At 37.2% G+C, this 17,945-nt stretch overlaps 1 protein-coding gene across 5 annotated transcripts; it reads left to right on the top strand.

The window, feature by feature from the left end:
• Positions 1-2,815: 2,815 nt before the first annotated feature.
• Positions 2,816-17,402, top strand: il1b (interleukin 1, beta). Of its 5 annotated transcripts, XM_044173729.1 has the most exons (8): positions 2,816-2,839; positions 2,917-3,187; positions 6,628-6,676; positions 7,145-7,187; positions 8,481-8,676; positions 10,152-10,328; positions 14,307-14,443; positions 16,766-17,402. In XM_044173729.1, exons 2-8 carry the CDS (start codon positions 3,118-3,120, stop codon positions 16,976-16,978), a joined length of 885 nt encoding a protein of 294 aa, XP_044029664.1. In that variant the 5' UTR covers positions 2,816-2,839; positions 2,917-3,117; the 3' UTR covers positions 16,979-17,402. The 5 variants fall into 5 exon arrangements, with proteins under 5 accessions (XP_044029664.1, XP_044029663.1, XP_044029667.1 ...); XM_044173728.1 differs by lacking the exon at positions 2,816-2,839 and having other exon boundaries at positions 2,884-3,187; XM_044173732.1 differs by lacking the exons at positions 2,816-2,839; positions 2,917-3,187 and adding an exon at positions 6,151-6,268.
• Positions 17,403-17,945: the final 543 nt, after the last annotated feature.

Below are 17,945 nucleotides of genomic sequence, written 5' to 3'. Positions count from 1 at the left end.
TTGCTTCAACAGGAAGCACCAAAATATAACAGGATGTGACACTTTATTTTCGTGGTCCATTAATGTTTGTGCAGAGGCGCATTTCATTCACCAAAAAAAACAAAATCGTGTAATTACGACTTCTGTATCTCATATGAGGAAAGGTCTCCTAGTTATGAGATCCAGATGTAGTGATTATGAGAAGGTGGTTATCAATCTTTGCTGTTGGAGAAGACAGATGCCTGATGGCGCTGCCTGATTTCATTTGCCTCCTTGGTTTGAGACACTGGGAGACGTCTAAAGTCTGATTGTTCGGGTGGAGGTCACTCTGACCTGCTTGAAGTCGCTCTGTTTGTTCAGGAGCAGCTAAACCGGTAAGGGACGCTTCATGGATACAAAGTCATGCATCAGAAATTCACCCACCCTATCTAAACGCTACGGTGCCATTTGGTGACAACTATCAAAATAAAGCATGCTATAAAGTATGAGAAAAACGTTTGCAGTGGCGATAAAGCTGAAATTCTTCATCAGGTCACAGAATACAGTGTAACACCTACACTGTCACAAATGTTTTAGTGTGTGCTTGTATTAATACTACCGCAGTTGGAGTGGCAGAAGCTGGATGTTTGAAACATATATCCGTTATTTAACGTGGTGTTAAGGTCTCCTGTCCTTTCTACCAATTGTAGCCAGATTCTTTACATATAATTGTGACAATAAATGTACTTAACATCAGCAGCTCACCAATGTTTTCCTCTTTCACGCAAATATATGGATATGTTTTTCATCAAATCATAATTTCTCCCATTTGTACTTGATTGTATGTGTAGAAATCGTTGGAGCCATTTTCCCTTGTTGCTTTAATGAGAAACGGCTTATTTCAGTGTAACTTTAGCTGCCGACAGACCGTGGATGTATTACGGATATCAGACAGTGAGCGGATATTTCCAATGACTGCTTGCACTATGGGAGGAGTAAAGATCACGTATTCGTCTTGGAGAGACGGATGCATTTACACCTTTTCAACATCTGGCTAGAATTTCAATCCGTCTTGAATGCTGCTGGTGTAAATATCGAAGAAGTAAAAGAAATCCTCAGGCACTTTTATCATTCGTCTCTCTCGTCTTTCCAATTGTTCCTCCCTCGCTCAGGGGAGGTGTAAAATTTAAGTTCTATCTTAACCCTCTTGTAATTCATTTGTATGGTGCAAGTTATAGCATAACTCCTGCTCCATGTTCAAACTAAGCTATGTTTGAACTTACCTCCAGCTGGTGGAACGGGCTGCAGATCAGGGCGTCGGGGCGCTCTGCACCTGGAGGGTAGAAGCTAGAAATCACTGATGTGGGTTTGGTCTGGCCGATTTTTTTTTTTTTTTTGGGCTTGTTTGATCAAAATAAGCCGAGGTAAACCACATTTGGGGCATCCTAGTAGTAAAGGCTAAGGCGCTGAACCATCTGAGAGATGAGACGGTGTAGTCCCTCATTCGTCCAGGAGTGGTCTATCGTAGAAAAGGTTTCAGTCGTAGTCGTCTGGACACTGTTTTCAGAATCAACACGTTTCGGCTCCCATCCGGAAGTCATTCTCAATTCCTGGTCCATTTTTTCACAATTGAGAATGACTTCCGGATGGGAGCCGAAACGCCTTGATTCTGAAAACAGCGTCCAGACGACTACGACTGAAACCTTTTCTACCGTCTGAGAGATGGCGACATCTTTGTTTGCCATCTCTCTCTCCCCTCGTTTCCCTTCATTTCTCTACTGCTGACCTGGTAATGGAGACTTAAAATGCCCCAAAATCCTTAAAAAAAATAGTACCCCCTGGAAAAGAATATGATTTAAAGCAGCTATAATTAATATTTTTATGATGGATCTAGTGACTGTGTAACAGCGGTGGACTCGGTTTGTCTGAGGGGCCCGGGGGCGAAACAAATGAAAAGGGCACCGCAGAAAGCCGTGATGCATTTATGGTGAAACAGATCGAAACCTGGTTAAGATTAAATTTGTTTTATCATGTGACTCAGACGTACTACACACTCTGTAATAAAAACACACAGGGAACTATTTTACCATTTAGAGGGACGTAGAGGCCGGCTAACGTCCAAATTCACGTGACTGAACGCAACCTGTCGCATTGGTGCACCACAGCACTAAGTTAACGTTATTGAATTGTAACATAAAATGAGTGTGCCATATTCTGTACTTTTATTTAATTTATTTTGTGTTTTATTGTTGTGTACACTACCACACATGTACATTATGTATGTACAGGTACAGTATATACACATATAGGTATTTATATTTTAATTTTCCCTTACTATGCAGTATTTTATTCCTCATTGGTGACTAAACCCTTTTTTGTGCGTATATATATTGTGTTTGTTCATCGTTTCTTTTTCCTTTTTCTGTTTTATATCTATTTAAAATCTAAATTGGAGCTTTGAGGAATAAAAAGAAAGTCTGAAAGTCATTTGAATCAGAATGTGATGAACAGCTGTGGGTTTGTCTGCGTATGTGTCAGGCCACCGTCGCAGTAATGTGAAAGCGTGCCGCTCGTAGTGTCAAACTCAGTTCCCCTCAGCTCTGCAGAGCTTGATAGTGTTTTAGCAGTTTTTTTTTTTTGTTTTCTGGCCAACAACTTTACCGTTGCGGTTCACTCTCACTGCTCACACACACAGTGACATTTAGAGAGCAGCCGGTGAACACAGTGGAGCATTTAGCAGCTAAAGAGCCAGATATTTCCCTCAGGAGGTGGTGGAGAACAAACACAGAGCTGACAGAGAGAGAATATTGGACTTCATTAATCAGGCGACACAAACACAACTCCAAATGAATGATAATGTTGCTCCGTAACTGCTGGACGTGTAAGTAAACAACTGTTTGCTGACAAGTTGATTGTATCAGCTTAAAAGGTGATGATCTGACACCGTCGTTCCTGCAGGTTTAAAGGACGAGGTGTGGATGTATTTCTGCGGGAGCCCTGGTTTCATGTTGATTACTTAAAAACATTTGTACACGTTTTGTAAATCGTTGAGTGCCAATTTCGGTCACTCTTCTACACACAGCCGTAGTAACACTTTAAACACATCTTAACACACAAGCAGTGGAAGTATCAACGACGACTTGCCTCTGTGTATGTGTCATGTGGACAACCGCCACTTCCTGCCACACGAACATCTGCATCAGAGGTCGGCTTCTTGTCAGACACCCAGGTCAGTATGTTGTGTAGCACACTGATCTATAATTAATCTCCTGCTACAGAATATAAAATGTAGCATTTCTAAATGTGTATTTTAACTTTCTACATCGGGCTAAACGCATCAAAGCGACAACAAATTGAACACACTCCATTTCTGGTGTATATCTGCAGCGTTTCCACATCTGTCTCGGTGACCTTCTGTCTGGGAAACTACACTGTAATTTCCCCCCATGTTTGTGGTTGTTAAAATGCGTGGGGCTGACTATAATGCCATCAGGGCACGGAGTTTCCTGAAAGATTGCATCATATTGCAGCTCTACATCTTTGAAACTGAGAAATGTAGCCACTGTCATCCCATCCAATCTCAGCAAAACAGATGTCACAAATTCAATAAATACAACACGAGGAAGATCAGAGACTAATCTTTATCCGGGGCATTTGATACTGAATCAATTCATTTGATTCGCCAGCATCGAATTCGAACTGTATCAACTATTGCACTGTGATTGCGCTTGTCATTATTAACGATAAGCCCCAGCTGAGTCAGCCACCACCCAGCAGCTGCACGTTTGCACGTTTTAGGTTGTAATACTTCATAAAAGCTGAAGAGACGGGAGACGGGGAGAGCTGTGGTCAGCGTCACACTCGGCGTACGAGGCTGTGGGTTATTTTCTGAAGCAGTGAATACCAGTGCAGATCTGGTATATAGCCCCACTGTGAAGGTAAAATGGTCATCGTGCCTAACAGCTGAAAGCCTGAACCAGTAATCTGTGACATATCCGCCTAACCAAGACAGCAGTGAACAATCCTCACACCCCCTTTTTATTAGTCTTCAGTCTTCACTTTACTAATTAGAATCAGAGAAACTCGCTGGACTCCTCTTTAGTTCAGTTAAATGTCGTGGTGAATATTACTCAGCACGCTTCAGCTGTTTTGGTTTACAGTCCTTCCAAAAACCATCTCTCCACCACTTATTGACTATCTGGGTTTCGTGTTATTGTTGTTGTTTTAGTGAAAGTTTACATTTCATTAGACCTTTTAACCCTTCACCGCTTTAGCATCCTAAAACCTCAACCAGACTTGGGGGTTCCCCAAGTCTTCATTTGCATGTGTAGACCTTCTGCAGTAGAGGAAGCATGGCATCATGGCACATACACCACTCTGTATCGGACATATGTGGGGCCTGTAAAGGTTGAATAAATCACTGATGGATCTGCTAAAACCAGCATTGACAAAATAAAAACGTATCTCAGCATGTAATGAAATGTTTACAACCACAATATTTTCCGTCAAACGGTGCTGAGAGCTGCCTCAGACTGAAACCACCTGTCAGTGCTTAGAACCTGGAGGTGGGGGAAAGTTTTTTTCTGGGTCAAATGAGTTCATATTACCAGTAGATCCACAACAAAACCACATGACGTCACATGCAGCAGTGTCACCCAATAGAAAAGAGTAAAACAGTGAACCAGAAGCTGAATGTAAAATGCCTGATTGCGTTGAAAAATTTCAGGCAAATGTGTCTAAAATGACGTATAAGCTGGGATATTTCCATTTTGTGGAATAATGCAGGGATAAATAACATCTGAGTCGTGGGTTTGAATATGTGTAAGCATCATATAGCTTCAATGAAGAGCAATAACGACATGTTACACAATAGATATGAGATACTGTCAGACAGCGTGGAATAAGATGATTTTAACAACCTTAAAGCTACTTAAAGGAGAAATTAACCCCTGTAATTGGCCGTTCGCTAAACCCCGCCCCCCAGCCAGCGATTGTCCAATCATAGTTTAGCGACTTTAACTAGGCAGGGCAGGCCTGTCAAGGTTTGAATTTCTCCACATGGGATAACAATGTGCACAGGCCTCTTATAGGAGCGATACTCAGCATCTAAAGAGTTTGGAGGTTTATATCACCGTTCCAAAACCAACAATAAAAGAGCAAAAGTCGGCTAACGTTAGCAGCTCTGTCCTGCTCTTTATTGGATTTGTGGAAGTTTACACTCCAGCAGCTCCAAGCAAACTACCGTTACATAGCTTTACATTTGCCAAATCACTGGTTACTTCTCATCCTCCAATCTTGTAAAAGTGAAGCATAATGTTAAAAAACACAAACATTAAAGCATAAATCTAACTACCGTGTTGCCTGTCCAAGTATGTTTTTCTACGGTAAGCATCCGAACCATCCAAAGGTTATGTTAGAACAAAATAGCATTAAAATGTTTAATACTTTTCATAATACTGTATAATAATGCTAGACCCGCAGTCACGTCTTATGGGATGGACAGTAGAAATGAGAAAGATTCCTTTTTAATGGTTTACAAGTGGCTTACGTCATCAGGACGGTTGTATGATCACAGACAATATAACTCCATATATATTACATTTTCATTTAATTACACTGAACGACGGTCTGTGGCTGATGTGAGGCGTCCGTATTTCTTTGGTTATCAGGCACTTCACTGTTAGTAAATGCCAGCTTGGATATACAAGAGCTTTCACAAAAATCTGAGTTTTCCAGTCGTACTTACGACTCGGAGGTCGACCTTGTAATTGCGATAGCTCAGATAGGACTAAATAGCTCTACCCTGCAATACACGAACAGTGCTGCTGCTTTATTTCTGTGTCTTCTACATGGCTCATCAACTGGTGAGGATGATGACCTTTTGTCTGGGACATGTAGCTTTCCCCTCGGTCTTTTAGCAAACAGCCCTGCGTAGTTTGCGTTGGCGGGGGCTGTCGTTTAAGGCAGCGGGGAGGCAATGAAATATTATCCAGGAAGTCCAGTTTGAGTAACAGATTAATGCTTTTGAAGGCTTATCAGACGGCAAAACACTGTACAACGGTTTGTAAAACTCACAGACAGGACTTTACAACTCTGGAAAGTTAACCCAGCAGCAACTATTTTAGCTTCTGTTACGCCGATCTCGAGGTAAACGGCAGAAACACGCGGTTCACGTTACAGAGTGATCTACCTGGAATGTGCACTTGCATGATTGGCCAGCGCAGCACCTTGCCAGATGGTGTCATGTTGCGTTGATAAAGCTTTGACAGGCGTAGCAACGGGAACTAAGGTTGGCGGGGATTAGCGAATGGTCAGTTATGTATTGTCTTTTTATTGTTCCCCGTTTCAGAAAATGAATAAAAACAGAACAGATGTTTTGTTTCACAGGAGCCAAAATGAATCATCACAAGTGTTACTCATTGCAGAATCTTTACTGTCCCGAAATGTGGTGTTAAGTGGTGAGCGTGTTTTCCATTTGCATTGGTAAGTGCTAGTGTGGTCCTTCTTGTGGTTTCACAACTACATCAAGGAAGCTGAGAGGCTGCAACTGCTGCCCTTAAAGAGAAGCTCAGTCAGCAGTTCGAGTGTAGTGAGACTATCAGCTGGAAAGTGACAGAGAAAAAAGATCATTTCAGTTAACTTTTCAATCATTTAATCATTCTTTAACAGTATACATCGAGACAATGTGCGACTTCGATCTGTCTCAGGCTTTAAAGAGGTAAGTTCAAGAAAGTTTGTACCTATCTTTGCATTATTTTTTAAATCGCACGAAATGAGTCTCTCGAAATACTTTCTTCATTAACTATTGGGGAAAAAAATCAAGATTACAAGTGAAAAACTTAAAAAAAACGTGTGATTTTAGATAATACTTGATATGTGTTTTATTTTTGAAATGAATTACATAATTTGTAAACAGCATTACATCCTCAGCAGAACCAGCCCCAGCCGGTCAGGCAGACGGTGTGTTTCACTTCTGTTTACAGCATCTTGTTCAGTTCTTGCAGAACAAAACATGACAAAAACAATGAAAATTAACAATCGGGCAAAATTGATTTTAATTACAAGTATACTGTATGTCAAACAAAACAATTCACACGCATTAAACTTTCCATTAATAAAACCTTGTAACTGCTAATTAAGAACATTTATAATGGTGTATTTGATATTTATCTGTTTTGTATTTCAGCTCACCTGAATCAGATGAGACAAGATTTGAATCCTGCTGCCGGGTAAGATTAATTATTATTTATGAGGGTCCATGCAAGCCAAAATAAACGTATGGCCTCTCACATACATGTACTTTCACTCTCATGTTCCTTTTACATTTTCACTTTCATGTGCGTGCATTCTCACTTTCAGATGCCCTAGTTTCGTAGTATAAAGAGTATAAGTATGTGAGATGACAATGCTTGTATATACTGTGATATTTTATTTCTCTTGTTGTGAAGCACTTTGTACTTTGTTTTGATAAGTGCTCTATAAATAAAGTTTTATTATTATTATTATTATTATTATTATTATATGAATACAATATGATATACTGTATATCCTGATCATCACCCTGATCCCGATCAGAGTTCTTTAATATTGCTTATATTTACCTAAACGTGGATTAAATATGTATCTTACACATTGAAATAACAGCTGTAGACTACTTAACCTGATAAATCTTATTTTTCACAGGCTACTTGATCCAAATATTGAAAGGTCTTGATTCAAAAAAATGTAATTTTTAAGCATAAATTATTGATATTATATGAATTTAACTGGGAGAAAACTGACGTGACTCGATCAGCTAGTGGCACACAGGAATAGAGCCCAACCGATTCACCGGTCACCGATATGGTAACAAGAACATTGTAGTTGAAGTAATTGAGTAATTTTGTAGAATTAATTTTAACTGATCATATATTTTATGTATAAAATATTGATCTGAAAAGTAACTAGTAACTATAGCTGTGAAATAATGAATGCAGTGGAGTAAAAAGTACAATATTTCCCTCTGAAATGTAGTGGAGTGGAAGTATAAAGTATCAGAAAATGCCATGGATATACTCAAGTAAAGTACAAGTATCTCTAAATTGTACTATAGTACAGTACTTGAATAAATGTACTTAGTTACATTCACCACTGCTCTCTACTAAACCACATATTCTCCACTCTATCAGGCTCTGAGACTCATGCTACAGCTTTGTTCCTATCCCGAACCATTATTTCAATAAATTGAACTGCTTTTTCCTTTTTATCAAAACATGTCATCTTTAGCAATATTTTGCTGTTAATGTATAATTATGGAAGCCTATGGGGGACTATATTTAAATGATATTGTAAACTTGAAAATGAAAATGTAATTCCACAATAGCATTGTGATTTTCCACATACGTATGTACGTATGTCGCCGAGGGCTTGCTCATTTTGGGATTTGTTGGGTCTCTGTAACCTGCTCTCTGTGAAAAGTGCAATGAGATAACATCTGTTATGAATTGGCGCTATATAAATAAAATTAAATTGTTCTTTGTTAGGTGCAGGATGGTCAGGACAGGATCTTCACACTTGATGAGGGACTGGACCTCATGGTTTCCCACAACCCAATGACCATGCAGTGTCTAGCTACCCTGCTGGTGGCGATAAACAGGATGAAAAAGCCCCTAACTCGCTGTGGCAGGCAGCTCAGTGGTGATGAGCTCTGCAGCACGATCATGGACAGCCTGGTGGACGGTGGGTAAAAAAAAAACACTGTTTCACGTCATCATAAGTTCCATTAAATGTTATAGCAAGCCGAAGTGAAACCAGAACTTCTGAGTTCTGTTCCAGAAACAGGAAGTCCTCATTCTAAATCCAACGGACGTTTGTAACAACACTAATAACCAAAAACAACAGAGCCGTCATGTGGCTCGCTTTCCATAAAGTATTTCTGATAAGCCGTAGACATTCACGGGCTAAATGTCACAGCTCAAAAGAAAAGGCGAGTCCACGGGTGAGCCAGGGGGCGACGGTTAGCTCAGACATGTCTCTAATAAACAGCAAGAGAGGAGTGAACGCTGCAGAAGTTTTTAAGACAGTGGAGATTACTGTTACAATTGACAGACAGGAGGGAGACACCGAGAATGACTGGGATGCTCTTTATTGAAAAAGCAAGAGAGGAGTGAACGCTGCAGAAGTTTTTAAGACAGTGGAGATTACTGTTACAATTGACAGACAGGAGGGAGACACCGAGAATGACTGGGATGCTCTTTATTGAAAAACAGCCAGGAGAGTGCTAGGAAACGGGTCGTGGCTGAAGGGAGGTAGCTGAGACTGGGGAACCACTGGTGAAGCCACAGGAGACACTGGAAACCAACACAATGGCCGTTTGTGTAGTCTGGTGCGTGGAGTCCTACACGCGAACAAGGTCGAACACTGAGTGAGGAGAGTGGAGTGGTTTCATACTGGGTGTGATTGGGGCTGATTGAGGGCAGGAGTGTAATTAGGAGCAGGTGTGGGTGATTACAGGCTGGTGAGGACATGACAGGCTGTGACAATTATGAGAGTTGGAAAAATGACTTTTGAAGTGAGCGTTGGTGAATTTTTTGCATGTGGAAGAAACCAAGTTACGATGAGTATTTGTGTTGCAGTGTTTGTAAATGTTGGTGGGAGTGGGAGTCGTGTTGAACTTTCTTAAAATCACAAAGGTTTCATTTTCTTATAGCAAGTGCTACAGTGGAGCCAATTTGTTTTAAAAAAAGGAAAGTAAAGTCCAGGAACACGCTTCATTTTTTCAGAAAGACAGATGAAAGAAATGTTGAATGAGCGATTACAGACGCTAGTGCAACAGAAACTAGCTGTGTTGGGCAGTTTTCCACCCAATTGGGCTACTTTTTATTTAATTCGGTGGGTAAAAATAGTTTTGGGTGGATTGCGATAATTTGGGCACCTTGTCATTTCAGTTTAATACAACTAAGTTGAAACTTGCTCCCTATTCCTGTTATTATTCTGTAATAGCTCGGAGATAAAAATGTGAAAATAAATGTTTGCCATTATTGTAACCATGATTATTTTTCTTCTTGCTTCTTGCTGTTGTATATAGAAATATATGTATATAGAAAAGCCCCTATACAAAAAACATAAAATTGGCTCTCTTTAAGACTTTGCCAACACTCTGTTCTTATTTTGCATCTCCTTTTCTGAAAGCATCTGCTTCCACCTTTCCACAGAAATTATTGTCGAGAAGACGGAAAACTCCTCCATGAATCTGAAAAAAATATACAACCGAGCCGACAGTGTGAAGCTGTTTACTCTGTGTGACCTAAATAATAAAGACGTCGTCTGTGATGCAGTAAAGTTAAAACTGAAGGCCATCACTCTGCAAGGAGGAAACGGTGAATACAAAGGTACAAGGATCACAAGTCTGGTGGTGAAAAGTACATTTTATTCAAGCACTGTACTTAAGTACAATCAATTTTGAGGTACTTGTACTTTATGCTACTTGTTGCTGCTACTCCACTACATTTAAGAGGGAAATATTGTACTTTATACTACATTTATTCAACAGTTGTAGTTACTTTTGATATTGATAAGATTTTACTGATAAAAAAATAATCTTATAAAATACAATAAATTGTTACAGATAAATCCATTGGCTTTCAACCCTTTTGGCTTGTGACAAAAAAAAGCAACTGTGTCAAGCTGGTGCCCCATGTCACGTTTGAGACCCAAAATAGTAAAACATTAGAGAAAAGTCCCAAAGAAATTAATACAATTTTCTATATCAGAACTTAGTTTTTTCTTCTCTCCTCTCCCATTAATCATTTCACGACCCCTCAGATTTATCTGGTGACCCTTTGGAGGGGCCCGACCCCTAGGTTGGGAACCACTGGACTAAACTAGCTAACTGTATATAAAGTAGTTAAAACTAGCTAACTGTATATAAAGCAGTTAAAACTAGCTAACTGTATATAAAGCAGTTAAAACTAGCTAACTATATAAAGCAGTTAAAACTAGCTAACTGTATATAAAGCAGTTAAAACTAGCTAACTGTATATAAAGTAATTAAAACTAGCTAACTGTATATAAAGTAGTTAAAACTAGCTAACTGTATATAAAGCAGTTAAAACTAGCTAACTGTATATAAAGCAGTTAAAACTAGCTAACTGTATATAAAGTAGTTAAAACTAGCTAACTGTTTATAAAGCAGTTAAAACTAGCTAACTGTATATAAAGCAGTTAAAACTAGCTAACTGTATATAAAGCAGTTAAAACTAGCTAACTATATAAAGCAGTTAAAACTAGCTAACTGTATATAAAGTAGTTAAAACTAGCTAACTGTATATAAAGCAGTTAAAACTAGCTAACTATATAAAGCAGTTAAAACTAGCTAACTGTATATAAAGCAGTTAAAACTAGCTAACTGTATATAAAGTAATTAAAACTAGCTAACTGTATATAAAGTAGTTAAAACTAGCTAACTGTATATAAAGCAGTTAAAACTAGCTAACTGTATATAAAGTAGTTAAAACTAGCTAACTGTATATAAAGTAGTTAAAACTAGCTAACTGTTTATAAAGCAGTTAAAACTAGCTAACTATATATAAAGTAATTAAAACTAGCTAACTGTATATAAAGTAGTTAAAACTAGCTAACCGTATATAAAGTAGTTAAAACTAGCTAACTGTTTATAAAGCAGTTAAAACTAGCTAACTGTATATAAAGTAATTAAAACTAGCTAACTGTATATAAAGTAGTTAAAACTAGCTAACTGTATATAAAGCAGTTAAAACTAGCTAACTGTATATAAAGCAGTTAAAACTAGCTAACTGTATATAAAGTAGTTAAAACTAGCTAACTGTTTATAAAGCAGTTAAAACTAGCTAACTGTATATAAAGTAATTAAAACTAGCTAACTGTATATAAAGCAGTTAAAACTAGCTAACTGTATATAAAGCAGTTAAAACTAGCTAACTATATAAAGCAGTTAAAACTAGCTAACTGTATATAAAGCAGTTAAAACTAGCTAACTGTATATAAAGTAATTAAAACTAGCTAACTGTATATAAAGCAGTTAAAACTAGCTAACTGTATATAAAGCAGTTAAAACTAGCTAACTGTATATAAAGTAGTTAAAACTAGCTAACTGTTTATAAAGCAGTTAAAACTAGCTAACTATATATAAAGTAATTAAAACTAGCTAACTGTATATAAAGTAGTTAAAACTAGCTAACCGTATATAAAGTAGTTAAAACTAGCTAACTGTTTATAAAGCAGTTAAAACTAGCTAACTGTATATAAAGTAATTAAAACTAGCTAACTGTATATAAAGTAGTTAAAACTAGCTAACTGTATATAAAGCAGTTAAAACTAGCTAACTGTATATAAAGTAGTTAAAACTAGCTAACTGTTTATAAAGCAGTTAAAACTAGCTAACTATATATAAAGTAATTAAAACTAGCTAACTGTATATAAAGTAGTTAAAACTAGCTAACCGTATATAAAGTAGTTAAAACTAGCTAACTGTTTATAAAGCAGTTAAAACTAGCTAACTGTATATAAAGTAATTAAAACTAGCTAACTGTATATAAAGTAGTTAAAACTAGCTAACTGTATATAAAGCAGTTAAAACTAGCTAACTGTATATAAAGTAGTTAAAACTAGCTAACTGTTTATAAAGCAGTTAAAACTAGCTAACTGTATATAAAGTAATTAAAACTAGCTAACTGTATATAAAGCAGTTAAAACTAGCTAACTGTATATAAAGTAGTTAAAACTAGCTAACTGTTTATAAAGCAGTTAAAACTAGCTAACTGTATATAAAGTAATTAAAACTAGCTAACTGTATATAAAGTAGTTAAAACTAGCTAACTGTTTATAAAGCAGTTAAAACTAGCTAACTGTATATAAAGTAATTAAAACTAGCTAACTGTATATAAAGTAGTTAAAACTAGCTAACTGTATATAAAGCAGTTAAAACTAGCTAACTGTATATAAAGTAATTAAAACTAGCTAACTGTATATAAAGTAGTTAAAACTAGCTAACTGTATATAAAGCAGTTAAAACTAGCTAACTGTATATAAAGTAGTTAAAACTAGCTAACTGTTTATAAAGCAGTTAAAACTAGCTAACTGTATATAAAGTAATTTAAAACTAGCTAACTGTTTATAAAGCAGTTAAAACTAGCTAACTGTATATAAAGTAATTAAAACTAGCTAACTGTATATAAAGTAGTTAAAACTAGCTAACTGTATATAAAGCAGTTAAAACTAGCTAACTGTATATAAAGTAATTAAAACTAGCTAACTGTATATAAAGTAGTTAAAACTAGCTAACTGTATATAAAGCAGTTAAAACTAGCTAACTGTATATAAAGTAGTTAAAACTAGCTAACTGTTTATAAAGCAGTTAAAACTAGCTAACTATATATAAAGTAATTAAAACTAGCTAACTGTATATAAAGTAGTTAAAACTAGCTAACCGTATATAAAGTAGTTAAAACTAGCTAACTGTTTATAAAGCAGTTAAAACTAGCTAACTGTATATAAAGTAATTAAAACTAGCTAACTGTATATAAAGTAGTTAAAACTAGCTAACTGTATATAAAGCAGTTAAAACTAGCTAACTGTATATAAAGTAGTTAAAACTAGCTAACTGTTTATAAAGCAGTTAAAACTAGCTAACTGTATATAAAGTAATTAAAACTAGCTAACTGTATATAAAGCAGTTAAAACTAGCTAACTGTATATAAAGTAGTTAAAACTAGCTAACTGTTTATAAAGCAGTTAAAACTAGCTAACTGTATATAAAGTAATTAAAACTAGCTAACTGTATATAAAGTAGTTAAAACTAGCTAACTGTTTATAAAGCAGTTAAAACTAGCTAACTGTATATAAAGTAATTAAAACTAGCTAACTGTATATAAAGTAGTTAAAACTAGCTAACTGTATATAAAGCAGTTAAAACTAGCTAACTGTATATAAAGCAGTTAAAACTAGCTCCACCTTGAGCAGCTACAACAGTAAAATGCTGCTCTAACGTTGATGCAGCAGTATTAACAATCTAGTAATGTCAGACAGAATCAGATATCAGTCACAGGAGACGTTTTATTGCAGAACCAGTACTTTTACTTTTCATACTTTAACTACGTTAATACTTATGTACTTTTACTTAAGTAGGATTTTGAATGCAGGGCTTTTACTTACAATGGACTACTTTTACATTGTTGTTTTGGTACTTCTACTTAAGTAAAAGATCTGAGTACTTCTTCCACAGTGGCGAGCAAAACAAATGTCCTCCAATACAATACTACAATGTCTTTAAACGAACATTAGATCATGTTCATTCTTTCATTCGCTCTCTTGTCTCTTTTTCCCCACGTTAGTGAATTTTAAACTGTCGAAGTACATCACTGCAGATGTCTCTGCTGAAGACGGTCAGGCTGTTGTTCTGTCCATCACCAACAACAACTTCCACATTTCCTGCTCTATGGAAGGCAACAAAGCTGAGTTGAATCTGGAGGTAAGCCGAAAATCACACACACACACACACACCTCCAGCTTTTATGGTAACATTTGTGCTCACTTGATTGAGATTTTTAGTCCTTTTTCATAGAATCCTCCACCTCGAGCTGTAAAACGCTGCTCGAACATTGATATATCAGTAATGATAATAAAATAATGTAATACATAATGATATAACACTCACAAGGGCCATTCCACTTCATAATAAGTACTTTCACGTTCGATACTTAAAGTACAGTTTACTGATAAAACTTCTGTACTTTACAAAAGCAACCCAAGGAAACTTTGGCGGTGTCTGAAACAAACTGGGTGCAGCAAAAGGCTCGAGAATAAGGCAAATAATATCCCTCAACATTAATGGCGAGCTTTCCTCTGATCGATCCGAGGTTGCAGATAAGTTTAATATTTTTTGTGTGGCTAAACAACTAGTAGGTAGGCTGCCAGGCAATCTGTGGATGCATGATGGAAAATAGTTGTTTCGGTGTGTGGCGGACTCATTTGGCCTTTCTATGGTTCCACAGGACAAGGTGTTAAAGATCTTAAGCGTTCTAAAGGTCTAGATAAAATGCCTGCCAGATTTCTGAAAGATGCCGCTGAACATACTGCACCATATCTCACTCGTGTTTTTAATCTCTCCATTGAGTCTGGTAGAGTCCCAAAAGATTTGATTTGATTCCTTTGTATAAGGAAGGGAGCAAATCGGAAAAGAGGGAAATTATCGACCGGTTTTCCATTTTGGGAGCGAATTAACAGCTACACTTGTTGTATGAAATGCAGTCTGGTTTTAGAGAGTCTCGCTCAACAGATACACGTCAGAGCCAGTTAAGTAATGAAGTGAAAAACATCAGTAACCGGCTGTCTGAAAATAAGTTGTCTGTGCACTTTGGGAAAACTGAATCTATGTTATCTGGTTCAAAAATAAGGTTGAGTGGGTCCTCGGAGCTCAGTGTTGACAGTGGGAGACACTCTGATTCCTGCCAAAACATGTTAAATACTGTGAGTTGGACCGATCCCGAGACAAAGAGCACCGAGGTGAACGAGAAAATCAGATCTCTGGCGCGTAAGGCCCAATGCTTGGATAAGGAAACCATGAAAATGTTATCCTCAGTTTTAATACAGCCTCACTTTGACTTCGCCTGTGCTACACGGTACAGTAGCACCCCCAAGGGGATTAAAACTAAACTTCAAACAGCTTAAAATAAACTGGTATTGAACCTTAGCCCCAAGTCTCACGTTGGCCCTTCGTGATTCAAGGAATTAACGGTAGAAAATAGGGTAAGGCAGCTGAAATTGAGACTTGCACATAAAATGGGCCACGGTATTTTAAGAATGATTTTATGCTAGTTAGGGACTCACATGGATATTTAACTAGAGGCAGGGCCACAGACGTTGTGCCACGTAGATTTAAGACATGTTCCGGGCAAAAATACCTTTCTGTACATGGCAGCTTAGAGATAAAACCAAGTCAGTGCTGTCGTAGGTTTAGGAGGACACTTTGTGGTGTGTGTGTGTATGTATGCATTTATGGCTGTGATAGGTGTGTGTAGGTATGCGTGTAAGTAGCCTGTGCGTGTGTGTGTGTACAGTAAGTGTGTTGATGTATACATGTGTATGCATAGAGAAAGATGCAGTTTTTCTTTTCTTTTGCCTTGCTTTGCCGTTTTATATATATGGAAGGATGTCTTGTTTTCATGTTTAGCCTTTGTGATGGTGCAGGGTACCTTAGTCGTCCGAAGACTCTTCCTGGAAAGACGACCACAGTGGAAATAAGTTATCCTTTAACTTTATTGTGTTATCCTCGACATTTTCATTGAATATGTATCTGTCGCAGTGTATGTATGATCTGTTATATATATATATATATATAATTTTGATATGTCAAATAAATCAAATCAAATACTAAAGTAAGAATTCCAGTGCTGGTGTTTGACTTATAACTGAGTATGTTTCCATCATCGTATTGTTACTTTTACGTAAAGAAATTGTTTGTTTCTTGGAAATTTGCTCATTCGCTCTCTTGCAGAGAGTTAAATGAGTTGGTACGGTAAACATGTAGTTAGAGCCAGCAGCCATGTTAGCTTAGCTTAGCATAAACACTGGAAACAGGGGGAAACAGCTAGCCTGGTTCGGAACCTCATAATTTTGAGTTGGTAAATCCAAATTTTGACTTTTTAATCTCATAACTTGGACATAGTAAATTAAAGTTTTGTCTTACCATCTATATTTCTTTTCCTTTTACTGGCAGAGATGTGCTTCCATACATAAAATAATTAATATTAAATTCATATGAGACATTTTCTCTCTATCTATCTCGTGGCAGGAATGCTCTGAGGAGGGTTTAAACTGGATCAACGACGACGGAGACATGGACCGTTTCCTCTTCTTCAAGAGAAGCAAGGGAAAGTCTTGTTTCACTTTCGAGTCTGTCAAGTGCCGCGGCTGGTACATCAGCACCTACGAGGGTGAAAACCAGCCTGTGGAGATGTGTTGCATGGACACGTGCAGACGTTACACCAACTTCAAAATGAACTAAAAAAGTATTGCTGGGTTTAAAGTGCCGTTTACAGTTTGAATGTATCCAGAATTATGCTGAAGAAGCTTTTTCTATTTTATCTTTATTCTGCGTAATCACTAGATCGCCTGCGGTGACGTACTCGCTGTAGGTGGTGAGGTAGAGATAACTAGTTATTCACTAAAAATTGCTTTTAACTATTTTTATTCACTGAGAAAAGCCTTTCTACAAAGTAAATTCATCTCCTTTGGTAAAGAAAGATAAAGTTGTAACAGGATATTCCTCTTAACTATTTGTTATTGTTAAACTTATTATCATTCCTGAAACTGAATTTATTTCTCTATTGTCTGTTGTCACAAATGTTTCTGTGTGTTGTTCTGTTGTGTTGTAACAGGAACATTTGTTTATGTATATGTATTAAAAAAAACCTTTTTTTTTAAACTCACAGAGCCTTTGGTGGTTGCATCATAACAGGCACCGTGCAGCTTTGCAGGATTTTATCTTAAACTCTACTCTCGAGCCCAGTGTTTCCATTAAGGATGTGTTTCTGCAAATCCTATATTAGACATGAAGGAGTAACTCAGTGTCCCAGCGATGTCAGTTTTTTCCAAGTGGTGGAATGTAACTAAGTTCATTTACTCAAGTACTGTACTTAAGTACACATTTGAGGTACTTGTACTTTACTTGAGTATTTCCTATTTATTTTATGCAACTTTATACTCAGAGGCAAATATTGTACTTTTTACTCCACTACATCTGTCCGACGGCTTTAGTCACTTTGCAGATTACAGTTTTTCATTTCCTGTCCAGTGAAAACCTCGTATCTCCAGATGTTCGTGATGAGCTGAAGGATGAAGAGTTTCCTTTACGCGCTGAGAAAACTCTCCTCCTCCTGAAGCTGAATAAACTCTTTAACCCCCCCTCGGATCAGCTGGAAAACGCATCGTCGCAGAGCTGAAAACAGGCTGTTTCTCTCATGAAAAGTCGA

Source organism: Siniperca chuatsi, linkage group LG18 (genome assembly GCF_020085105.1).
Source record: "Siniperca chuatsi isolate FFG_IHB_CAS linkage group LG18, ASM2008510v1, whole genome shotgun sequence".
Taxonomy (NCBI): domain Eukaryota; kingdom Metazoa; phylum Chordata; class Actinopteri; order Centrarchiformes; family Sinipercidae; genus Siniperca; species Siniperca chuatsi.
Note: the sequence above shows the minus strand (reverse complement) of the source record. Positions and strands in the feature narration are given on the sequence as shown.

Bases quoted from the DNA above. Each gene is read 5' to 3' on its own strand.
- il1b (XM_044173729.1), top strand. From the start codon at position 3,118: ATGTGGACAACCGCCACTTCCTGCCACACGAACATCTGCATCAGAGGT. The intron at 3,188-6,627 runs GTCAGTATGTTG...ATTCTTTAACAG, and splicing joins GCTTCTTGTCAGACACCCAG to TATACATCGAGACAATGTGC. The intron at 7,188-8,480 runs GTAAGATTAATT...GTTCTTTGTTAG, and splicing joins GATTTGAATCCTGCTGCCGG to GTGCAGGATGGTCAGGACAG.